The sequence below is a fragment of the Alligator mississippiensis genome, chromosome 2 (assembly GCF_030867095.1).
Source record: "Alligator mississippiensis isolate rAllMis1 chromosome 2, rAllMis1, whole genome shotgun sequence".
In the NCBI taxonomy this organism is placed as follows: domain Eukaryota; kingdom Metazoa; phylum Chordata; order Crocodylia; family Alligatoridae; genus Alligator; species Alligator mississippiensis.
In genome coordinates this window covers 200,089,680-200,115,934 of record NC_081825.1, presented here as the reverse complement: position 1 = coordinate 200,115,934, position 26,255 = coordinate 200,089,680, and the positions used below count along the sequence as shown (strand labels likewise).

The 26,255-nt window shown below is 42.9% G+C and overlaps 1 protein-coding gene across 6 annotated transcripts in view; it reads left to right on the top strand.

Moving 5' to 3' along the window:
• Window positions 1–26,255, top strand: part of GALNT18 (polypeptide N-acetylgalactosaminyltransferase 18) — a 546,174-nt gene that overhangs the window by 343,388 nt on the left and 176,531 nt on the right. For all 6 annotated transcript variants that reach the window (XM_059722681.1, XM_059722676.1, XM_059722677.1 and 3 more), the window contains one exon: window positions 24,367–24,552. In XM_059722681.1, coding sequence (XP_059578664.1) covers window positions 24,367–24,552 — 186 coding nt within the window. The remainder of the gene's footprint in view (window positions 1–24,366; window positions 24,553–26,255) is intronic.

Genomic DNA, 26,255 nt, shown 5'->3' with positions numbered 1-26,255 from the left:
CAGTAGCACAATATATATTGCCTCATCAAGCTCTATCCTGACTCAGATCTGGGCTCACAGTTACATCACAATAAACTACGCTGTAACAGCCCTATTTTTTAGTCCTTTACCAGGAGCTCTCTTGTGAACTCAGTATAGCCCCTGTAATACCGGTATTAATATACATTTATAATGCAATATTCATACTGTAGGGAAGCATAACAGTCTTTCTGCAGATGTTAGACGCTGCAAGCATGCCTCTTCTCTTAACCACCTGTAGCTGTAAATTGCTTCTGGGCAAAATTCAGGTGCCTGCCCAGAAGGTTGCTGTCATAATATTGTAGAAAATAATGTGATTTAGTTGCATCTTTAGTACTTAACAGTTTATGGTGTAGCTCCCCAAGTACTGTCTTTAATTTTCTTGGGTAGAGGCATTCTGAATGCTCGGAGAAGGATTCTGGTCCAGATGGTCCCTCACTGCTGGCTAACTACATTTGCTTGTCTCTGAAGCACCAAAGAGTCATTTCTAGACTCCCGGTGTTGCTTTTAACTGCAGGGCCCAAAATGAATCACTTTTAATAAAGGCTATAATTGTTCAACAGAACTGCAGCAAATTACATTTTATAGTGACAGTATCGCCACACTAAATAACTGTTTATTTTAAAATCTAAGCTTCTGTCCATGACTACAGATTGCACTGTGCTTCACCTTTCATCAACACTTTCTTCTTTAACAGTGTCTCCCTGTCTTCTGATGGGTGTTGTACATTACTGTGTAGCCACTAAACAAAAATAGCAGTTATCTTTTCTAGATATTAGGTACTGTATGTCACATATTATATGATATTGTGGAGCTAACTGGCCAGTCGCATTTCATTAGCTTACTCCATGTCATGAGGTTGTAAGTAAAAGGCACACTGGCATGTTCCCCTTCTCTGTGCTATAAAGTTTTGAAACATTGAAAAGTAGTTTTATTTTCTTTATTTAGAAAACTTTTATGTGTTGAAAGCCCACTTGACTGTGTAGGCTCACCCCCGTGCAGTAGCGTTTTATTATTGGGACTGGATGAACATTTTCTGTTCCTTTATGTAACCATTTCAATAGCAAGATAGAAGTACAGGTGCTAGATCATGAGGATATTGTATGAATGTAAACCGGTTCCTCAAAGGAGATGTTAATGTTCAGGAGATGGCATTAATGATAAATCTACTCCCATGCAAAGAAATGATTGCTGTGTGGCTCTCTGCAGCTCTGTGGAAGGATGAATGTAGGTAGGCCAAGGCATGTCCATACACTGGGAGATTATCCTGTTAGGGTGGGGCCAAATCCAGTTCTTTTTCCCTATGCCCATCAGACATGACATGCCACTTCTGCAGCCATACCCAGTTTGGGATGAAGTTTTCATTTCCCAACTCTTAGATGTTTTCACATAGAGCAACATTCTCTTATGCAACAGTCTCTTACACCATTGCTCCACATATATCAAGGGCAAATTTTATTCCTTCTGAAACCTTGAAACATCTGACTCACAGTAGAACTGTTGATGTTTGTACTGTGTAGGTGTAAGACTTGGACCCTAGTCTACCTGCCTTATAGGCCAGTGTTGCAATTAGAGGAGGCATTTTACTCATCTTACCATGCACTCAAATATTCAGTCTTCTTATACCACTTTGGACAAAACATTTACCAATCCCTTTCAGTAACAGTCAAAGCCTTCATTTTCTGGTAATTTCTCAGTCAGTATGGCAAGTAGGTCTAATTATTTACACTTTCTTGATACAATATAGGATTTATTATAGGAGTTTCAGATATATCTCTTAGTGTCTAGTAATAAATCTTTTTTCTCTTCTTACTCTATTCCTCTAATTCGGAATATCATAGAATAATAGAAAATTAGGGTTACAGGGAACCTCAGAAGGTCATCTAGTCCAACCCCCTGCTCAAAGGAGGACCATCCCCAGCTAGATCATCCCAGCCAAGGCTTTGTCTAGCCATGTCTTATAGTGGGGGCCCCAAAACTGGACACAGTACTCCAGATGTGGCCTCACCAGTGCTGAATAGAGGGGAATAAACACTTCCCTTGACCTGCTGGCAACATTGCTGCCAATGCAGCCCAGTATGCTGTTAGTGTTCTTGGCAACAAGGGCACACTGTTGGCTTATATTCAGCTTATTGTCCACTGTAATCCTCAGGTTCTTTTTTTCAGAGCTGCTGCCCAGCGAGTCAGTCCCCAGTGTCTGTGGGTCCATGGGCTTATTCTGTCCTAAGTGCAGGACTTTGCACTTGTTCTTTTTGAACCTCATGAGATTCTTTCTGGCCCAACCTTCCAATTTGTCTAGGTTACTCTGAATCTTAGCCTTACCCTCTGGCATGTCTAGTACTCCCTTCAGCATGGTGTCATCTGCAAACTTGCTGAGGAAGTCATGAGGAACCATGAGAGTCCTGCTGCTCTGATTCTGGACTGCAAATCCCAGAGACCTTGGGAGCAGCAGGAAGAGTATATAGACACACAGCCCAGGCTGCATTTATAGCTCTTTAGTTTAGTTTATAGTTTTTCAGAGACAGAACTATTTTTGTTCAACTTCTAGGAATTCATTGCCACTACCTTCCCTCCCGCCACCCCTGCCCAGGGAGAGCATGGGCTGGGGCTTAACCATGTCCCCTCTGCTCCAGCAGGGCTTTCTCTCTGCCCTCCTTTTTGGTGGTGGCTGGCAGGCATGGTCTAGCACCCCCTGGCTTCTGGCTTGAGCCACTGCAAGTATGTGGCTGGATTTCCTGAATCAAAAGTGCGCTTATTTGCTTATTGTTTCAAATTCTGCAGCTTAGACTAACCTGCAAAGACTGAATCAATTCAGCCTCAGGCTTTCTGACTGTCTGTACTTAGCCCAAGTGCTTAGAAATGGATTTCTTGAGGATCTGCTCCATGATTTTTCCAGGGATTGAAGTGAGGCTCACCGGTCTGTAGTTTCCTGGATCCTCCTTCTCCCTTTCTTAAATGTGGGCACTGTTTGCCCTTTTCCAATCATCCAGGACCTCTCCTGATTGCGATGAGTTTTCAAAGATGATGGCCAGTATCACCACCCTCAGATGCTTCCCATTCGGCCCCACAGACTTGTATATGTCCAGCTTTTCTAAATAGTCCCTAACCTGTTCTTTCATCACTGTTGGCTGCTCATCTCCTCCCCAAACTGTACTGACAGGTACCGTAGTCTGGGAGCTGACCTTGCTTCTGAAGACTGAGATGAAAAAGGCATTGAGCACTTCAGCCTTTTTTGCACCCTCTGTCACTATATAGCCTCCCCCATTCAGAAAGGGACCCACACTTTCGCTGATCTTTCTCTTGCTACTGACATACTTGTAGAAACCCTTCTTGTTACCCTTCATGTCCTTTGCTAACTACAACTCCAATTGCACTTTGGCCTTCCTGCTTCATTCCTGCCTGCCTGAGTAATACTTTTATACTCCTCCCTAATTGTTTGTCCAAGTGTCCACTTCTTATAAGCTTCCTTTTTGTGATTTAGTTTACTGAAATGTTCCCTTCTAAGCCAAGCTGGTCTTCTGCCATACTTGCTAGTCTTCCTGCCCATTGGGATGGTTTGTTCCTACACTCTCAGTAGGTGCAGCCAGCTCTTCTGGACTTCTCTGTCCCTCAGTCTGGCTTCCCAGGGGATCCTGCTCATGGGATCCCTGAGTGAGTGGAAGTCTGCTTTTTTTCTGAAGTCCAGGGTCCTTACTTTGCTGCTCTCCATCCTTCCTTTCCTCAGGATTCTGAACTCAATCATCTCTTGGTCTCTGATGTCCAAGTTGCCATCTACTAATACATTCCCTACCAATTATTCCCTGTCTCTAAGCAGCAAGTCAAGAAGAGCATGACACCTAGTTAGCTGCTCCAGCACTTGCACCAGGAAGTTGTCCCCAACACTCTCCAAAAACTTCCTGGATTGCCTGCACAGTGCTGTATTGCCCTCTTAGCAGATGTCAGGGTGATTGAAGTTCCCCATGAAAACCACAGCCTGTGATTGGGAAACTTCTGATAGCCTCATTCACAACTTTCTCCTAGTCTGGTGGTTTATAGCAGACCCCCACCACAACATCACCCTTGTTGCTCTCTCCTCTGACCCTAACCCAGAAACTCTTGACAGGCCTATCTCCAGTTTCATACTGGAACTCTAAGCAATCATATGGCTCATTTACATAAACAATCATATGGCTCTTCTCCTCTTCTCTTCTGCCTGTGGTTCCTGAACAGTTTATACCTATCCATGACAGTGTTCTAGTTATGCCAGTTATCCCACTAAGTCTCTGTGCAGCCAGGTTTTGATCTGCAGGATGCACCTGCTCCTGCCTGGAACCTTTTCTGTGACTAGAAGGATTGATGAGAATACAACCTGAGCCCCAGACCCCTTCACCTTTGTACCCAGAGCCCTATAGTCACTTTTGATACACTCAGGGTCTCTCCTGGCAGTATCACTGGTTCCCACATGGATGAGCAGCATGGGGTAGTATTCAGAGGGCCAGATGAGTCTTGGTAATCCCTCCGTGACATCTTGGATCTAGGCTCTGGGCAAGCAGCAGACTTCTTGAGACAACAGGTGTGGTCGGCAGATGCCTCCCTCCATCCCCTGCAGAAGGCAGTCTCCAATTACCACCACCCATCACTTCTTCTTAGTGGCAGTTGTCTACATCTTTCCCACCTTGGGGAGGCCTGGCCTGTCTTCCTCCACCAATGGAACATGCTCCTTCCTCTCTCCTGATAGGGCTGCATATCTGTTCTCCAGACAAATCACTGCAGGTAGAGGTGAAGATCTCTGTTTGCTGCCAGAGGTCACAAACCTCCACCCTCTTGGGAGTCCATGTCCTCTGTCTTCTCTAGCACTACCTCTGGCATTTCTTCCTCCACAGTCCTGGAGGTCTCCTTCAGCATCAAATCAATGAACTCCTCATGGTGGAGGATACTTTGGAACCTCACCACCTCCTCCTGTCTCTTTCCTGTCCCCTGAGACACACCACCAGGAGGCACCACTCACAATGCAGGCACTCTCCCACCTGGATGTCACTGGAAGGAACATTCAAGCCGTAGTCCCCACAGCGCCAAACCTGGACCTGGGTGTAAGCCTCCATGGTGAGCAGTCCTGCCTGGACAGATATGGGGGGTGGGGTGAGAAGGGGAACAGTGAACTGGCCTGGGAACTGCTTACCTTGTTTGTTGCCCCTGTTTACTGGCTCCCTGGTCACTGGACTAAACATTGCTTCTCCAGAAATCCCTCATGGTTTATTTTTAACTCCTGCTAAAGTGTTTCCTTTTGAGGTTCAGCTACGTAAGCTTCCCAGATTCTGTCAATACTGTTCAGGATAAAGTCTCTGATCATCTGTGATTGTCCATTTTCATGACTCCCCCATATCTGTCCAGGCAGTACTGCTCACCATGGAGGCTTACACCCAGGTCCAGGTTTGGCGCTGTGGGGACTATGGCTCAGTGCTTGATGCGGGGAAAAAAGCAGAGCTCTTCAATGAGTTCTTCGCTTTGGTATTTTTATGTACCGACCAAGCCAATTCCCCCACCTCGATCATTGACAGATGTCCACATGGTACCAGTCCGCCTACGGTTAGTTCTGAAATAGTTAAGGAGCTCCTGGAGGAGCTGGATGGATACAAGTCAGCAGGACCGGATGACCTCCATCCACGGCTGCTGAAAGAATTGGCCAGTGTCATAGCTGAGGTGTTGGCACAGCTGTTTGAGCACTTGTGGTGCTCCGGCCAGGTCCCTGAGGACTGGAGAAGGGCCAATGTGGTGCCCATTTTCAAGAAAGGGAGAAGGGATGAGCTGGGTAACTTTAGACCAGTCAGTCTTACCTCTATTTCTGGGAAAATGCTAGAGACAATAATCAAAGAACACATTTGTGCAGGCCCAGCAGGGGAAACGATGCTGAGGGGAAACCAGCACAGGTTTGTCACAGGTAGATCCTGCCTGACAAACCTTGTAGCCTTCTATGACCAGGTCACACACTGCCTGGATGCGGGAGCCGAGGCTGATGTCATCTTCCTGGACTTTAGGAAGGCCTTCGACACAGTTTCACACCCTATCCTCATTGAGAAGCTAGCAGACTGCGGAGTGGATGCCTACACAGTCAAGTGGGTGGCCAACTGGCTTAGGGACCGCACCCAGAGAATGGTGGTGGATGGTTCCTTCTCGGCCTGGAGGGAGGTGGGCAGTGGGGTCCCGCAGGGTTCAGTCCTTGGACCGGTATTATTCAATATCTTCATCAGCGATTTGGACGAGGATGTGGAGAGCACCCTCTCCAAGTTCGCTGATGATACCAAGTTATGGGGCAAAGTTAATACACCGGAGGGCAGGGAGCAGATTCAGGCTGACCTGGACAGGTTGGATCAATGGGCAGAGAGAAATAGGATGCAATTTAATAAAGATAAATGTAAGGTACTCCACCTGGGAAGGAGGAACCCCCAGCACACCTATAGGTTAGGGAGTGTCCTTCTCAGCAGCTTGGAGGCAGAGAGGGATCTTGGAGTCATAATTGACTCCAAGATGAACATAAGCCAGCAGTGTAATGAGGCCATCAACAAGGCCAATCGCACCTTGTCGTGCATTAGCAGGTGCGTGACTAATAGAACAAAGGAGGTGATGCTCCCCCTCTATGCAGCACTGGTCAGGCCGCAGTTGGAGTACTGTGTCCAGTTTTGGGCACCACAGTTTAAGAGGGACATGGGGAATCTTGAAAGGGTCCAGAGGAGGGCCACTCACATGATTAGTGGCCTTCGTGATAGACCCTACGGGGGGAGGTTGAGAGAGCTGAATCTCTTCAGCCTTCACAAGAGACGGCTGAGGGGAGATCTTGTGGCCGCCTATAAATTTATTAGGGGAGGTCAACGGGGAATAAGGGAAGCGCTGTTTACTAAGGCGCCCCAGGGAATGACTAGGAATAACGGGTGTAAACTAGCTGAGAATGGATTTAAGTTAGATATTAGGAAGAAATTTTTCACAGTAAGGGTGGCCAGGATCTGGAATTGGCTTCCAAGAGAGGTGGTGCTATCACCTAGCTTGGAGGTCTTCAAGAGGAGGCTATATAGTCACCTGGCTGGGGTCATCTGACCTCTGTCCTCTTTCCTGCCAGGGGCAGAGGGTCGGACACAATGATCCATTACGGTCCCTTCTGACTCTACAATCTATGAATCTATGACTCATTGGGTGTGGTCTACACCCAGAATATTTACTATGAAGTAAATTGAGTCTGCTTTTTAATAAATCTGAAGTGGATGTACAATGCAAAGCCTTGTATCAGTTTAAATAATTCCTGACTGACCCTCAGGAAGTTACAGCTCATTGGTTGCTATATACCAGTGTAACTTAAAGCACAGTGGTATACCAGTTGTGGGTCTTTTCCCCTACTTATGTTAACCCTGAGTAGCCTTCTGCTGAGTGCAATCTGGCTACCCTGTTACCTGGCCAGGCATTGTAATAGCATCTGCTAAGGGCAGCCAGTTTGTGAGAGTTGGTCATCACTGGGTGCATCTGCTCTGCACTGGGCGCATCTACATGTGCAAATGCAGCTGGATTGGTCTACTCCACAGTAATTTAATGCAGAATAAACCCACCCTAGGAGTGTGTAGGCATCTACATGTGCAGGAATTTGGGAGCAGGTTTGCTTCCACCCTGCTCTGCCCCCCCTGCAGCAGCCAGGGGGCACTCAGGCTCCCCCTGGGTCCTAGCCCAGGGGCTGGCAGGAAGCATGGGGCCAGGAGACAGTTGTCTTCTGACTGCCTGCTGCTGGGGTGGGCTGCAGTGGTGGAGCCTGGGCTGGGTCAGTGTCTGCTTGCCCCAGCAGCAGGGAGCAATTTCCCACCTCCTGCTGCCTGGCTGACTAGGAGCAAATTTGCTCCCAGTCATCCCTCTATATGTACCTTAGTGCAGGTAACTACTCCACAGTTAATTTGCTACTTGCATTTGCTACTTGCATTGGTTTCATATAGAGACACCCACTGGAAAGTAAATTTACTCTGGAGTAAAATCTGGGGTAAATTACTGTCATAGCTGTGATGTGTTTGCACCCAACAATAAAAATGGTAACAATTGCACCTTTGAGGCACTGTTTTACATTCTGCTGGTAACCTTGAATCATACTGCCTAAGCAGGAGCTCATGGAGATATTGTTTCTTAGTGAGCACCCAGAAGAGCCTTTGCCACCTTCTACAACCAGTATGGATGGAGAGCCAAGGCCCCTTGGCTTCCCCAGTACATTGTGAGTGCTCAGAACAGTGTCATCTATAAAAGTCCTTGCCATCAAGGAATTCCAAAAATGGCTTTTGTGACTGACTGGCCTTTGCATAAGATGCCTGAAGACCACAATGTTGTTTCTACTTTGTTTTTATGGGCTAATTCATTCAATACAAGCTTTTCTGTTTTCTGGATAGATCATTTCTGATCCACAGGTCATTGACAAACATTAGTTAAGTTCCCAGCATCCTAGTAAAGATGTTGTGTACATGTTTTCATAGGTGTATTGAGGCTCCCAGAAGTTGAATGGGTCCTGCTCCCATTAAAAGAAGGCTTTCATTAGCTTCACCTGGAGCAGAACTGAGCCTTGTGGCCAGGACTGTGTACTGTCCTTCACTTTTCATACTGTGCACCAACATGCTGTAACTAGTCATATCTGTGGTAATATAGAATTATATTAAATATATGTAAATATACAAGTAATCATCTTCTAGCTGACACAGCTGTTTCTGACTTTAGAGCTCAAACTGAGATTGGTGCTTTTCTCTTTTTTGTAGTGAAATAAACATTACACAGAGAGAGATTTCAGTATGAGATGCCTCAGTGTGGGTGACATCCTATCACCATCAGGCAAAAGCTTGTCTAGTCCCACTGTTTGTCACCTGAAATCCTTTATGTTGTGTCCTTAGGACTGCAGTCATTTGAATTTAAAACACTGCTGAGGTAATTAAATGAAAATAGACCATAAATTTAAAAAAATCATTTTAGTACATCAGTATTTTAATACAGAAAGCTCTTTAGCAAGACACACATACATACACACACAATCCATTGTCAAGATACCCCGTTGGGAGAAGAGTAAGTGAACAGGGAGGGTGTATTTATCATCTACTACATATATTACAGCAGGGGCAAGCAATTATTTCAGGCAAAGGACCGCTTACTGAGTTTTGGCAAGCCATCGAGGGTCGCATGACAGGCAGCCAGGGGCAGATAAATATTAATTTTCTAAATTTTTTAGGGGCCCCGCGGGCCAGATAGAATGGCCTGGCGGGCCGCATCCAGCCCGCAGGCCGCATTTTGCCCGCCCCTGTATTACAGGCTTCTATCTTAAGGTATCAACTCCCAAACTTTCCAAAGCTGATTCCTTACCCCCAAAATACATGCTTGCATTTACTATCATGTGCATGGTTTTACAGACATGTTTTTAATTTGATGTTAGTAATTAATTAAAGACTCCCACAAAGGCCAGCACACCCTGACTAGTTCTGTAAACAGTAAACAACAGCAAAACTGACTTTGTACATACAGAATTGTCAACTACACGTAAGTTGTGAAGGGGAGAAAGTAGAGAAAATGTTTTTTTCCTGCAATTTGAATTAAACTTTTCTTAGATGCTACTTGTAACAATTTTTTAAGCAAAATGTTTTCAGGTAGAAGTGTAATTTTTGTTTTTTATAAGATGTTGATTTCTTTTTAAGTTTAGCTGTGAAAAATTTACTGGAAGTGACATATTTTGAATTCCTTGTCAGTTTTATGAGTTCAGATTGATCTTTTCTTTTCAGTGTAGATTCTTGAGACAAGTACTTGTTTTGTTGACAAACATAAAATTTCACAGGAAACATTTCAGAAAATTGACAAACAATGAGGATCTTGCCAAGAGCAGCTGATACTTTTTGCAGCAGACATTTTTCCAAAAGTGTCACAAAATTGTTCAGTCTTATGACACGAGTAGGATGCTGATGTTCTACAGAACTTTTGCCTGATCTTCTTTGTAACTGATAGTGAGTTCTTAAAGTGGGAAGACCACAACTAAAGTAACATTAGTTTTGGAAAACATTTTGATTTGTGCTAATGTACTAAATCCCAAGGTTACCTCAGGCTGATATTCTCTGTTTTCAGGGCTGTGATTTCTTTAAGTGATTGTCATTTCACCACAAGAAACAGCACTGTATTGCAAAGGAGAGAAAAAACTTGGCTTGAAATTTTTATGCCTCTGATTTGTGTGCCAGTCATGACATCTGCAGAAATATGCTTTCTGTGGCTTGTTCTATTTCTGTGTCAAGCCTCTAGTGGAATAATTGTCCTCCCCCCCACCCCTTGTTTTGCCCATGAATGCCTCAGCAGGTATCCCACAGCTACAGCATGTATAATTATACATACAGACAACATTACCAGTTCGCCAGTGAATCATTTTTACACTATTCCCATTTCTGGATAGAGAACGTTTTATTTAGAGCTCCCACAGGAAAACAGATGATTGATGCAGCACCAGCTGATATGTGGTTAGCATCCCTCTAACCTACAATAAAAAGCACAAGGAACTAAAACTTGCAATAGAGGTTCGTTCTGCATTGCCTACACCGGTGTGGTCCCAAGTTCCTAAATGGACAATAATGTTAAAAACCCGATGCTCCATCAAAGGAAATTGCTCTTTTCAATGATAGGGAGAGAAATAAAACAGTTGAAGCCAACACACATACTCACAAATCAGTACTTACAGGAAAGACACAATTTAATTAGTGCCCTATTGTAAAATAGCATGGTGTTTAATACTCTTTTGCACTTCAGGTTGCATGCTAACTCTCTCATCACAGTTACTCTTGGGCATGAGTAAAGACCTTATACCTCCCTGCCCTTCTGACTAGGTTCCTTGATGCAGTGAGTCTCTCATTAATGGAAGGCTGTTGATCCTTCTGAACACTGACACAGGATTCTCTGGACTGAAAAGAAGTTTAAAAAAAGGGTGTGAAAATGAGTAGTTTCAATATCCTGTCACTCAAATGTTAAAGCTCTGCTGACTCTGGTTATACACTTTGGGGGTTTTTTCTCTCCCTTTCAGGATAAGAAATGATTTCTTTTGCTGCCTATTTGTGGCATAAACTTGGCAATGGAATGACTCAAGTATCAATTATTTTGCCATGCCTAGCAGGGAGATGGATACATGTGAAAAACAATTGAATGAAGCTTTATGCCTTTAGTGACCCTTGAAGCGTGTTATCTCCTAGTAACACAAGCCTTGGAGTGGCTTACTGCAATTATAAAACAGAAACCTAACACACGTAATTTAAGAATACATTGTAAAAGTTTTACGGTTCGTGAAGATAAGTGCAAAATTAATCCCTGCAGAACAAAACAGTTAAAAAAGTACATAATGAAGCAATTAGCTAAAAGGGGGAGAAACCACTGACAATTTAATATGGAAAGATTCGTTATATGTATTATTTTTTCAACAAGGGCATTGTAGAAAGGCATAATTAATGTGAAGTGAAGCCTATGAGGCAACTAATGAAGACTTCAAAAGTAAGATTTAAGGAGTAATTTGAATTTTAAAAATTGAGAACCATTCTAGTTATGTAATTTCCTTTTTAAAATTCTTGTAGTTCTCCCTTTTGTCATCTTTTTAGCAGCTTTACAGTAGGATTTTCAACTTGTGTATCAGAGTAGCTACTGTAAGAAACAGATGGAAATAACGGAACAGTCCTTTGCTGGCAGTGAAATAAACTAACTGCTAAAAGAACTTTTCTACCTCTAACTTCTCTGATCCATTTTTTCTGTTAATGCCTCTTTGAGGTGAAACAGAGTCAGTGTACAGAGGCTTTCACTTGAAATGAAAGTTCTGTTATAGTTTTTTCCTTTGCTATAATAAGCACCAAGGGCTTGATTTTTCATTCCAACCAATGGAACAAATTAAAACATGGGACAGTCTACAATATAGAGCTTGTGTTAGCTCTGTTTCCTCCATCTTACCTCATAAATTCCTGCAGTGTTTGAGTTGCCAATTTTTAATAGATTTGCTAATTTTGACTTGACTCAAGAAGTTGTGTTTACATCTACCCTATGGGCAGATTCCTGCCAAAAGACACTATTAATAGAAGAAACTTAATTGCACGGATAACCAGGATGCACAAACCTGATCCTGTGCCCCTACTGACTGTGGAGGATGGTATTGCATAGAACAAATCTAATGATACAGGCCAAGTCCTTAGTCAAAACTCTATTATTTCAGGTAAAGTTTTGTCTGAGTAAGTATTTGGCTCAATGAGAAAAAATTCCCTTGTGGCAAATATCTTTGCTAGAACTGAAATACAGTAAGAATCCATTGCATGAGTGGAAACAACCATATTGATTTAAACAGACTTTGGAAAAGGTACTGTAAGCCCGGTCTTTTCCATGATGAGTTGTTAAAATACTTAAAGAAAGATTGTAGAACTAGAAACCCATGGATGGTGAAATCCATCAATACATCATTTTCTTTTGTGTTGCATCTCATCCCCCTATTGGCATGATGTCTCTTGACATTGTGAAAGGTGGAGATTGTAGCAATCATCAGATTTCCTGCAGTTTGGAACTTGAAGAATTTCTCAGTAGCTCATAGCTAGGGACCTATCTAATCACGGTGGAAGTTCACAGCACAGCAGCACCTTGAATCTTCTGTTTTTGCTACATCCCCCACCTCTGAATGTCTGAGAAGCAATTAATGCCATGGTTTTTGCTACTCAGCGGCAGGGGGTGGGGAGGAGAGCAGCCACAAAAAGCAAGATTAAAGGTGCTGCTGCATTACAAACTTCCATTGCAATTTAGGTAGGTCCCTGTTCATAGCACATACTGTATCTCATGGCTGCAAGCAGCAGCCCTGAGCACATGGTACTTCAAATAAATATCAACGTTCTTGCATCCCCTGCATTACTGCATAGAGCTCTGTGCATGAAAGAGATTGTTTTCAAACTTGTATGCAAAGCACCAAGCCTACTCTCAGTGATCTATAATTAATGATGAAGACAAAAGTTCAAAAACTTCAAGTGGAATATAAGTGACTGTGATTTACAAATATTTTGAGTATTAAATTGTTCGCAAAAATATATGCTTAATATACCAGTGACTATCTGTTGCATTGGGATACATAATAATAATGAAATCATCCTGGTGGGGTTTTTTTTCCCCCTTCAGGGTGTTATTAATGGGCTCTTTTTATTTTGTCTTCTACAGACTTCACAAAATATAGAAAATATTTCAGCTCTTTGAAAGGTCCTAACAAACTATTTAATTATTAAAAAGTCTTGCTTGGAGTCCAAATCTGATGGCAGTTCTAAACAAAGCCATTGTAGTTTTCAAAGGAACTGAGAGACCTGTGTGAATTTACTAATTGTGGTACATTCTAATAAACTGCTTAACATAATGTAGATTTGTATTTGATTAGATTAAGCTACAGCAACATGAAAAGAATATTTGGTGATTAAAGAGATAAGAAAAAATGCTTTTAATGAACAAGTAGTGCATCTTTATGTACTAAAGTATAAATGAAATATTTTAAAGAAGGATCAGCTTCTTATCTTCAATTCTGTAGTTGTTTTGATAGACTATTTTTTACTTCAAATATGTTTAAATGCAATTGAGAAGGATTCACAGAAGAATAGAGATTTAGAAATACTCCAGATAAATAGAATTATGGATCCATCTACCTGATTAAATAGATTTTCTGGTTCTGAATGGAAATTCTTTTTTTTCCTATTTGGACCATCATCTAAATAGGGGTAACTCCTATGCTGGGGTTAGAATACAGTTGCTGTTGATCCAGTCCTCTGCTGGTATTTTTTAATGAGCAGTGGATGTGAAGAAGGTAGGTTAGGGCAGCTGTATTTTGTGTTTAGGGCTTAAGTCCATGGAACCATGCTGAAAGGAACTGATGTGTTACCAGATTCCCAGTTGTCTTCTTGGTCATGTCTCTTCCATTGCTAGGACTGCCAAATTTAGGGCTACACTGGACCCTTGGAGTAGTAGAGGCTGAACCTGATTTCCAGTACTGCTAGAGGCATAGCATGGCAAAATAAGGGCACTGGGCAAACATATCACACTTCTTCCCCACTTCCTGTCCTACCTTCTTCATTGCAGGTGCAGAAACAGAGCAGAGAGCTGGGCAGTGTCATGGAGTGTTTTGGGAATTGTATTCTTAGAGTTTAGACAGTGGGGTTTGCTGCTGCAAAGGGAAACTTTCAACCCATTTTCTTTACTGCCAAAGCCTATGTCCAGAGGGCAAAAAAAATGCTGAATTGAGTGGCAAAATAGGGGGATCAGCTTTCCTCCCAGGTGCAGCAAACTGCACTGCTATTCTACAAAACTGATTCCCAGAATGCTCTGTGCTCTATGATGCACATTGCCTGCACTAGCAGTGTGTCAAAGGCAAGGCAGACAGCAGAAGCAAAGGTAAGCAGTAGCCCCAAGGTGAGGACCCTGACCCCATCCTTCTGGCACACCTCCTCTTAGGTGGCACCCAGGACACATACCCCGCTCACCCTCCCCCTGCATGTTATGCTACAAAATACTGCAATCTGTAGCTCGCCCCATTGGGGTTTCTGTTTTCTACTTTGAGCCCTGCTTGTATTAGTGCTCTGAGCATTACACGCTTTATGGTTTACACAAAGCAGTGTTGGTGGGTTAGTATATAGATTTCATTTTTGCCCTCAGAAAAACAATAATTTAAAAGACAAGTATCCGACAATAGTATGGTTTGTAATCTTATATGAAAACAAGAGGCAAACATTCCAGAAAACTGCTTGAATGACTCCATCAATCTGTTTTTATTTTGTTTTATAAGGTTAATTTATCATGCACTTAGAAAAAGATACTTATGAGTTGAATTCAAGCATAAAAAAGCCAAAAGCAAAATTGTGGTGTTAACAGATCCTTGCTTCCCTAGCACCTCACAACTTCCACTTGTGGAGACATGGATGGGGCTAAGGCGGGTAGGCATGGCTGCAGTCTGTGGGTGCATCTACATGAGATGCTTTACTGGACATAACTAGCCCCACAGTAAAGCATTATCGCCTATATGTGTGGTGTCATTAGGCCAAAGTAAACTAATTAGCTCCTCCGCAGGCTATTACTGCCCGATGCAAATACTGTCGTACTGCAGAGTTATTTGTCCATCCACAATGCACATATAGATGGTAACAGGGCTGGCTGGGGAACAAGGGTGCTACAGTGTGCAGCTGTCTGCAAGCTATGCCCCACTGTAGCACCCTTGTGCCCCAGCCAGCCCCTCTGAAGCATGTTGAGCAGGGGCAGAGCAGGTTTAGGCTCACAGCCTGACCCCTGAGACCCTGGCTCAACAGGCTGTGGTCCTGGGCATGCGTGTAAATGTTGTACCTGGGAACAATAAACTCTGGTGTGTACTATGCCAGAGTTTATTGTGCCACGCTAGTTTCACGTGTAGACACCCCTTGTATAGTATATAATGGATCTGATCTTCCAGCATCTATTGCCTGCGCTTCTCTGTTTGGGAATCACCAAGCTCTTGGTGAAGATGATTTGCATGCACTCCCATTTGTGTGTGAGAATCTAAACCTAGATGAACCATGGGCTCTGAATCATAATAGCGGTTTTCAGTATGTTCGATTACAAGGTATTGCTGGTACTGGAACTGTGGATCTATTTTAATATTATTATTTCTAATTACTTTGTGCTGGCAGTGTGCTCAGGACTGGGTAAGTCCTAAATGTAGATGAAATACCAAATGTGAGTACTTTGCAGCTTAACTAAACAAACAACAAGAGAATACAAAATAAACTGGGAGATGCAGAAGGTGGTGTTAATTTAGAGTGGGGATGTCAAACTTAAGGTCCATGGGATGGCACCATCCATCCTGGCAGCGGTCAAGGATGCTACTGAAGTTGTGGGGTATGGCCTATTATGGAATTCAAAGTCTCCAGACTCCGATGGACATGGTCCCCAGATATACTCAGCCTCCCAAACAGGCCCCCAGATATACTTAGCCTCCCAAACACAGCTCTGTGTTGCTTCTGAAATGCAGCTCCACGCTACTGCATGTTCCCATACCAATGCTGCTGCCCAAACGAAGCCCTGTGCTACTATCCAAATGCGGGTCCACGTTGCCCCATGCCTACCCTTCCCCCCAACCCATACTGCCCCTCAAACACAACTCTGTACTGCGGCATGCCTGTGGATGTGTGCTGCTACCCAAATGCAGCTATGTATGCACCTACCCTTGGACTAACTGCAGTTGCTGCTGGCTGCATGGATCCAGCCAGGAAGAAAATCTTGCCATCCAGATTCAGCCTGGGACCTAGGATGTGTTTGACAACCCTGATTTAGAGTGTGATTTTTTTTTTTTGTGGGGGGGGAGGGGTTGTTTAACTCTTTGTTTTGTTCATTGAACTGCATTTACTGCTCAGGGATTAGTCTTTGCAGGCTTAAGGGAGAAGTGAGTTTAAAGTAGACGAGCTTATTTCATGCAGAAAGGGGAGTAGTAGAGACCTTATTTAAGCCTGGAGTCCAACAGAGTCCAGCCCGATCAATCCTTCTATTCAGTATGAAACCTCTGGAGGAGACTATGAGGTTTATTTTGGGCTACAGTGTTATGAGACGGCTGATAACAGTTGTTTGTGAGTCTCCTGTTTGTCTGCACCAGGTGGAAACTTTCCCTGGCTTTCCAAATGTCTGGCTGAGTCAGTGACCTGTGAACAGCAGTGAGATTAAATTTAATCCCAAATTGATGCTGAAAAGTGGGGGAAAGCCATATTTATGAACAGGCAAAGCCTCTGACTGCTCCTTCAGCTGTTGGCTTTTGCCTCTGCTGTGCAATATGTTTTAAATCCCAGGGACTTGTTACACTCATCCATGTTCCTGGATTCTCAGGTGATAGCAGTGGACAAAAATGCTTCTATGTCTGCAGCTGTGCCTGTTTTCTTTTGGAGGCTGATACTTCCATGGCTATTCATGCCTTGTCCCCCTCTCCTATGGGGCTATCCTTACAGGCTAGTCAGAAGCTTTAGCCAGCATCAGCAGTGTGGACTGTCAAAGCATATTACCTCTGCGTTTCACACTTCTCACTAGAAACCAGTTCACTTCTCACTGAATTCCAAGATGCTACCTGCCTTTCAAACCTCGTAAATAGTCTAGATGCTGGCTATTTTAAAAATCTCTCTTAGAGCAGTTGTGCTAGGCAGAGATGGGATAGAATCAGGACTACGTTATTCTCAGTGTCTGAGTTTCACCTTTGTGACTATGTTTAAGCATAGAGTGCTATGTAGGACCATGTTTCTGGGATGTCCTATAAAGGTTATAGGTTGGCTTTGCAATCTCAGATATCTCTGTTCTTTCCAAGCTTGTTTGGTGGTTTGTTTCATTGGCAGATCACAAAGCACATGCTTCTTGTTTTTTGAGAAGCTACAGGTGGATTTACACACAAATTCATGTGAGAGCCTTGTAAATGTACGACTAGTAGTGATAAATGACACTTCAATACAGAGAATGCGTCCCTATGCCACATACACTATCTAGTTACATTTCTGATATTTTGCACATTTTGAAGAAGCAGATCTTTTTTTGTATAGACCAACTGTGATATTCCTAGCACATCCCATGCTAGGATTATGTTTTTCCTTTGAGTCATGGTATAATTTCAGCTAACCTTACTTGTAAAGAAAAGGCTTTCTGCTTCACAAGCATCAAACACTGCTACTACACCCAACATCTCCTTGAAAGCTTTCCAGAAAGACCATTGTGCCACCTCTCAATAGCTACAAAGAGACCCTTTCAAAGGAGAAAACCCTTTAAGTGCTTAGTGGGGCTGTGCCAGATGTTTGTGTCTCTTCAGGGAGTCATTTCAAGAATAAGTATTTGTTTCAAACGTACTCCTTACAAAGGAGAATTTGGAAGACTTCTTTCTGAAGAAACATTTGGGTTATATTTGAAAGTTCACTCCTATGTTTTGGGGAATTTAAAAAAATATTTTTGTGGAATGAGTTATTGGTATAAGAATCCTTGAAGAAACTGCTCTAAAGCAAAGAGCTGCAGGGGGAGAGAGAAGGGGCAATTTACTGAGCCTTCCTGCTGAATGCATGGACATAGTCTCTACTTCTACAGTGCTGCACAAATGAAAAACTTCAAAGTATTCACATTGAGGCAAAGCTGAAGCAACCCAGTGAGACAACTTTGCAACTGGAATTTTTCAGAATGACATAGTAGGTGTTGTTGATCCATTATCACAGTAGATGAGCATGTTTTCCACTACAGGTGGTCCCTCTTGAAAAATGTATGTGTACACCTAGCAATTGGACAGGAACTCCACATTATACACAGTGTTCTGCTGAGAGGGATCTCATGGAAAACTAGCAATTTTCAGCTCTCAGCACCTTATGTAGCAAGTCCACATCACTGGTAATAGAGGGTGTTCTGTTTCCTTAACCCAATTATTAAGCACCTTCTTTTCTGCTTGTTGTAGATAGCTCTTGTACAAGCATTCCTGATCTTCCTGTCCTGGCAGTGCATACCAATAGGATCTACTTCTTAGCCTTGTTCTAGCTGCCTTGCAGAGGTTCCTGTGAGCATAAACTTCCTGAAAGCTGTTTTACCAGGTCCCTTGAGAATTGCACTAGTTAGACTAATGTTAATTTGGAGAATTCCTTTATCTTACACTGTTATAAATATGTCTACTTATAATATGATAATGTCATTTCAGCAGGACTACTCCTAGAATAAAGTACCACTTAAACTGAGTAAGTGTGGCAGATTTTGGCTCTGAGGTTACACAGGAAATGTGTAGTGGAGCCAGGTATAGAATCCCATTTCTGAACTACAAGACTTAACTCCTTCCGTCAAGTTACAAGATAGAGCAAGCACAAAGCCATGGCACTTGACAAGTGGCTCTTGGGGACACCTTTTGGGATGGCCTCAGCAGCCATTAATCAGAGCTAGAACTTTCATCTCAAGTTCCACAGATGGTTGCAGGTTTTCTGCCATTTCTCTATGAACGAACCAGATACCAATCCCCCTTTAATAGCAAAGCCTGTTTAATAGGCAGTAGTTGTTTGTTTATCTTGTTGCATATCTAATAACACACCATTGTATATTGTCAGCTGCAAAACACAAGTCTCCATCCCTGGAGCTTAGGGAGTATTTTGTTAACAGTAATAGCTATAGGAAACTCATTTCTTCTTATGCAGAGCAGCCACTGGAAAGTGACTGATACACACTTGTGGTGCTAGTGTAGCACTACCTATTCATTGTAAACCCTTATATTCAGGGTTTACACAGAAAAAATGGTTTAAAACAATTATCTGATGTATAAAGCTGCATTATGTACTACATTATGTATGATGTACGCAGCTCCCTTCCTCTGAGCTTAGGTACAGGTACAGGGAAAGTAACAACTTAATGAATAGTCATAATATATTGCCTTTTTATGGAAATCCATGGGACAGGCCACTTCAGTGAGAAATTAGATAGAATGGTTGGTCTTCTGCTCCAAATTAAAGAAGACTAGCTGAGAAGGAAAATTTGTGCTATGCCCTCAGAGTGTGTTCGCAGTTGCAGTGTTACCTCTGGGTACTCCATGAAATACTGTGTTTGTACACTGCTCCTAAAACAGGGCTGTAAAAATCCTGAGGAGACCATAACTGAATGTGTCTACATGAGATGCTAAATGTTCAGTAGACTAATTCTACTGCACATTAGCGTGTCATGGTAAGAGCCGTGCTAATGCACTAACACACAGTACAATTAGTCTATTGAACGTTAAAGTCACTGAAAAGGCATGTGCCAGCACTACTGCGCAGTACTGCTGGTTACTGCACATTGAGTTAGTACCTATTATTACATGTACTAAACTTAATGCGCAGTAACTACTGCATATGAATGTACATGTAAACATGCCCACTGAGCATATGAATCCCCTGTTTTCAAAATAAACTTTTTTTCTTCTTCCTTATTGAAGATTTATTTACTGAATGGCTTAGTTTCATCTTGCAGGGGACAGGCCTCAAACTGCAGCAGAGAAATTTAAGAACTTTCTTACTATGAGGATGGATAACAGTAGCAGAACCAGGAACATGGGAAGGGAGGTGAACCCTCCCACTACCACCACACATACATGCAGGTTGTACTGCGCAGGTACAGTGAGTTCTGAAAGGAGTGTGGGCTCCTGCCAGAGCTCTGTACAAGTAGTGAGCTCTGAGCTTACCAGCTGATTGGGGTGGGGTCTGAATATAGCCCCTACTTTTGTGTAGTTCCAGACCTCGGGGGTGAACACTGAACACTGCTGCTGGGAACACTCTTCCCATCCCTCCCCATCTTGCTGAATTCAGCAGCACAGGCAAAAGAAGGGATAAGTGGCAGCAGCAGCATTCACCCTCTGGGCTTTAGTCGCACAAAAGTAGAGAGTTCAGCAAGATCCTCTGCTGAGAGCTTTTGTGCGGCACAGCTAGTCTGATTGTGCCACTGGATTTGCCCCTAGAGGATTAAGCATAGGAACAGGCTATGTAGAAAGGTTATAGTATCTCCAACCCTGGAAAGTTTCAAGAACAGGTTTACAGACTTGACTGGAATGGTTTAGTCAGGGATGATCCTTGAACAGGTTGCTAGACTGGGTATCCATGAGGTCCCTTCCAGTTCTATAATCTTGATATGTGGGAATTATAAATACATACCTCTATGTGCCAATGACATCTGGACTAATATTTGTTACCTGATAATCACATTTCCACAGATTAGTGAAGATGTTTCCTTATAAATAATTAGATTTGTTTTAGAATCTATTCTGTAGAACCACCCCAATCTGTCAGTTTCTGTATTGACAGCTCCTACTTGGCATTAAGATTTTAAAAGAATTCATGTTTCTTGTGGCACTGTAATTAATTAGTCTTCAGAAATAGAACAAAGACTGACAGCGTTTCTGAGAGGAAGGGATGGCCAACAGGTTTGATTAATTGGAGTTTGCTCAAATACTGGGTAATTGTTGTTTACAAACCATATTAAAGTATTTGTTACATCAGGGTATGTTTGGAAAACAGACACAGCTTCATTATAAAGTCAGGAGATTTTTTTCCCAATTACTGTATCTGTACTAAAATTACAGATGAACTCAAGCTTCAAATTTCAGCTCGAGTTCAGCTGCCTTAGAAATTCACTCTGCTATTGAAATGTAGTTTTGCTTCCGCCTGTTATGAAGATGCAGTTCAGATCTAAATTCTCCTGTATTGTAGGGTGTTTGGATGTAGAATTTGCATCAGGTTTTTAAATTAAGATTGAACCAAAATAAACCTAATTAAAATGAACCAAAAGTGGGCATTGGAACACAGTAGGTGATATTTAATATTTTTTGTCTTACTGCAGCAATGTCCATCCAGTATCTTCCTTGTTTCTTTTATGATATAAATTTTAAGTAGTACGCATACTATTGTATGTGTACTGCTGAGCCAGATTCAGTTTGGCTCAGGCAATTTTTAATTGGATGTCAGTGTGGTGCTGAGAAATGGCTCAGATTGGAGGCAAACCTGATGTTACTTCATATTTGATCTCTACTAAAAAATGTATTTGAGCTATATAGAACTGTGTTTTTCAGAAACTAATATTTCTTGGTAGCTCTTTAAACTGGATTGCCTGCTTTATATTATGTTTAGAAAAGTGCAACAGGACACAGATGTTATTTCCAGTTTATTCTATATTCTTATGTCAGAACAATTGCCCAGTTCCTATTAAATATTCATGTAGATCTTCATAGTTTTGCACTGATGTTGGTTATATTTATTCACTCTTGCAGGATTCCAAGTGCTTGAGACAAAGATGTGCAAAAGTCTTTCCTGTTGCTTTCTTGCTTGACTGTACAATATGTTCATGGGGGGCTCATCAACCAGTGAGCAAAGACAAGGTTCTATCTCTTCTTTCAGCATATGCTGAACGTAATTAGGCACCATCCCAGAAAAGGCTTTGTAAACATTCTGAATCCATGCCACATTCTTCCAGTCTCAGAATCTGCCAAATGCCTAAATGCTGTGTTCAAGCCAGATGTCTAAATATGTCAAATGAATGGCTGAACAAAATGCCTCCCTGGTAGAGCATATGCATGTAGGATGGACAGACCTGGAGGGGCTCACACAGTTCCAGAACATGATGTTCTGCCAACCTGTATTCCCTGCTCACAAGAAGAGAGACCAGAGTACAAGCTCTTCTTGGTGAGCTGCCTGGGGATAAAACTGTTCTTGCCCACCTCCTGCCATATAGGGATTGGGCACCAAAAAGCTGAGATCTCCCATAACAGTATTATAGCCTGATGACATTTGTTCCATCACCGCATCCCAAAGGAAGTTGCAATTATAGGTATGTTTGCAAACAGTGTGGTTCCCTGAAGAGATACCCAAGCTGGAGTTGAATAAGCTAGTTCAGGTAGTACAAGCAATATAGCATCATTACTACAGTAGTCTGGTGCAGCTATTATATCCTGCTTCTCATTTTGATAGAATCATAGAAAATTAGGGTTGGAAAGGGTCTCAGGAGGCCATCTAGGCCAGCCCCCTGCTTAGCAAGACCATCTCCAACTAGATCATCCCCAGCAAGGCTTTGCCTGCCTGGGTCTTAAACTTCCAACAATGGATTTTCCACAACCTATCTGGATAACCTGTTCCAGTGTTTTACTACCTTCCTGGTGGGCAAGTTTTTTTTCTAATATCTAACCTAAACTTCCTTTGCTGCAACTTGAAACTATTTCTCCTTGTTCATCATCTGCCACCACTGAAAACAGTCTATTTCCATCCTCTTTGAAACCACTCTTCAGGTAGCTGAAGGCTGCTATTAAGTATACTTCAATTTTAGACATAGGCATGCTCTGACACCGCCCCACATGACCTTTACATTAGTAAGCTGAAGACATGTGGCCTAGATAGAATTATCATTCTGTGGAAAGAGTAACTATAAATGGACTGATGTCAGAATGGCAGGAAGTTTCAGGTATGATTCCACAGGTGTCTGTACTGGGTTTGGGGCTGTTTAATATTTGTATTAATGGCTGGTGGCCGGGAATAGAGAGCTTTTTGATCAAGTGGGCAGATGACACAAAACTGAGAAGAGTTGCAAATACTTCAGAAGACTGGAATTAGAAAGGATCTTGATGTGTTGAAAAATGTGCTAGAGATGACAAAATAAAATTCAATAAAAATAAATGTGAGATGCTCTTTGTAGGGAAGAAACACTCAATGGACACATACAGAATAGGTGTTAACTAGCACTGCTTAGAAGGATCTGGGAGTTTTGGTGTCATGAACTCACAACAACTTAGCAGTGCAGTGCTGCTGTTAAAATACAAAATGTACTTTTGGACTGCATTGACAAAAGTATTCTATGCAAGAAACAAGAGGTGGTAGTAACACTGGTTACACCTTAGCTGGAATATTGTGTACAGTTTTGAGTCCTGTAGTTTGAGAAGGATGTAGAGATTGACAATTGAGATAATCCAAGGAAGGTTTCAGGAGGCAGGTGACAAAGATAATAAAAGGGCTGGAATGGAAACTGTGAGGAAAAGTTGAGAGAACCAGGTGATCCTTGATATCCCTTCCAACTCTGTGCTTCCAATATATGCACATTCTAAAGGCTGAAAAGCAAGGGATTCTGAAGCCAAGGCATTCTCAAATAGCAATACTAATCTGTAAACATTACCCCATCGCTATTGTGATACTCAGCAATAGGAGAACACTGTTGAACAGAGACATCCACCTAATGTGATAAACACATTGGCCTTTATTTGGAGAGGTGATAGAGCTCCATCAAGCTGTTATGGAGCTTGTGAGTATGGTACTCTCAATGGGAAATCTTTGTCTTTGGCATTTATTCACAAATTAAATACACTTGATCCCCTTTTGGGTTAGCAAAATGTTAGGTTAATTTATCCAGGCCTCCTGAAATCTGAATATTCTGGAATTTTTGGACATATTCAGTGCCTTGTGTTTGTCACCCCTAAAGTTATCTAGTTCTGGTGTCTAAGAAAGAGCAAGAGAAAGATGGACTGAATGTTACCTCTTCACAGAAAGTTTGGAATTAAATGTATGCTATGTACAAAGAATTGGGATACTGTCGTCATTGATGCCTCTTAAATTATTTTATTAATAACATCATAGTTAAGAAAAGTTATCTGTAGGAAAAACATGTATTTGATAATGTAGTACTGGTAATTTTCAGAGGGATATTGGCTTAGTCTTGAAATATAATTTGGATTGTCCAATATCTCCTAGGTTACTATTATCCTTAATATCAGTATTTTGTTTAAAAGCAAAAGAATTCCCAGGTATTGTTGGAAGAAATTACATGCAGTGATACTGTGTACTGGGTCCAGCCAGCTGACTTTAAATGATATGTTGATCGTTTTTCTAGGTCTGGCAATGTGGAGGCAGCGTTGAAGTTCTCCCTTGCTCTAGGATTGCCCATATCGAAAGAGCCCATAAGCCGTACACTGAAGACCTCACTGCCCATGTCCGAAGAAATGCATTGAGAGTAGCTGAAGTCTGGATGGATGAATTTAAAAGCCATGTTTACATGGCATGGAATATCCCCCAAGAGGTGGGTTCAAAGATCATTTTTACAATAGTATGTAAAAATATCCGGGTCTTAGTCTGAACTAGGAGCTTTAGTTAAGTGCTAAATTTAGCCACCCTTCTTTGTACAAAATTGCAGTTTCATCCAGAAGACTAGACTCATTGTCTTTAGGTTATTCATAAATGAATTTCTTGCTCTGCTGTTTTCCACCTGTTCCTCGATCACCATCCAGGACTCCTTGACACTGGTAAGTACAGGAATGCTAGCAGTGAAGCTTTCAAATCGTATGTATATCTCACTGATTAATATACTTTTTAGCTAAGTTAGAGGTAAGTGTTAATGTAGTATCTAAGAGAAGGAAAATTCCACCAGCTTTGCTGGAAACGTATTTTTCTGTTTCAAGAACCTGGTGTTATTCAGTGGGACTTCCTCAGCAGAGCTGGAAATCCTCATACAGGAGAAGTGAGATTTTTATGGCCCTAGATTTCTATGTGGAGAACAGATTCTTATTTACAGAAGCATAGGTAACACTGGAAAGAAAAAAAACACTCCGAACTAAAATTAGTTGAGTGCTCTTATACTTGTGCTCAATAGTCTGTAATCTGTGTGGTTTGTCAAAAATATGCTGCTCTATTTCCATTTATTAAACAGGTAATAGAGAAGTTTTAAATCATTTAGGAATTGTGGATAACATGTTGTTAGGCAAAGTCAGTTCATATCCCTGAAAATAGTTGAAAGTGTATATACCCCCATGCAGATATGTGAAAATCCTTCTGTCACGGCGGGGTCCTCGCGGAGGACCGTGATCTCCTTGAGGTCCCTCGTTCCGTGTCAGGCCGGCCCAAGACACCCTCTAATTCTCGCCCGCCACGTCTTGTTGGTCAATATAATGTTGGGAGGCTGCCTTGTGTCTTCCCTGGGCACGGCAACTTGGGACCTCTGTCCCCGCGGTTCTTCCGGACCCCCTGGGGGTCTCTCGATACGGTGGGTGTTCCTCGGACACCCTAGCCTTATGGGCTATGCGTGGCTCCTACCAGCCCCTAATACCACGCCCCAAGCCTCGCAGATGTAATAGACGTTGTCCGGTCTCTACGCCCGCTTCCCGGGCCTCCTCTCTAATGTGGCCCACTCTGGGCTCCCTCTCTCATGCCCAGCCTCTTGCTGGGACTCTCGTCTAGCCCACTCTGGGCCTCCCCTGCCGGTGTGGTTCCGCTCAGGGACTATCTAGCGGGCCTCCGGTCCTATGGGCCAACCGCACGGGCACCCTCTCTGACTCTGGCTCACCACGCTGCTACTCCCTGTCTTCTTGGGGCAACCGCAGCGCCCTGCCTCGGTCTGAGGGGTGTTACCGCACTAGCCTGCAGCCGGGCTCGCTATGCCCGTCTCAGGCTCCTCGATATGGCCCCACTCTCTAGGGCTGCTCAGTATGGCGCTCCCCCTCTCTGGGGCTCGCCGTGCCCACACTGGGCTATTCAATAATGTACAATGGCGCTCCCCCTCTTTGGGGCTCGCCGTGCCCACACTGGGCTACTCAATAACGTACAATGGCGCTCCCCCTCTTTGGGGCTCGCCGTGCCCACACTGGGCTACTCAATAATACCGCCCCTTTCCTGGGGCCGGGGTCTATGTGCCCCCACACGCAATCCGGGGTCTAGGTCCCCGTCCGCAACCTACGGGTTGCGCCCGCGACCCACTGGCCGCGCTCCTCGCCGCCAGTTGCTCACGCA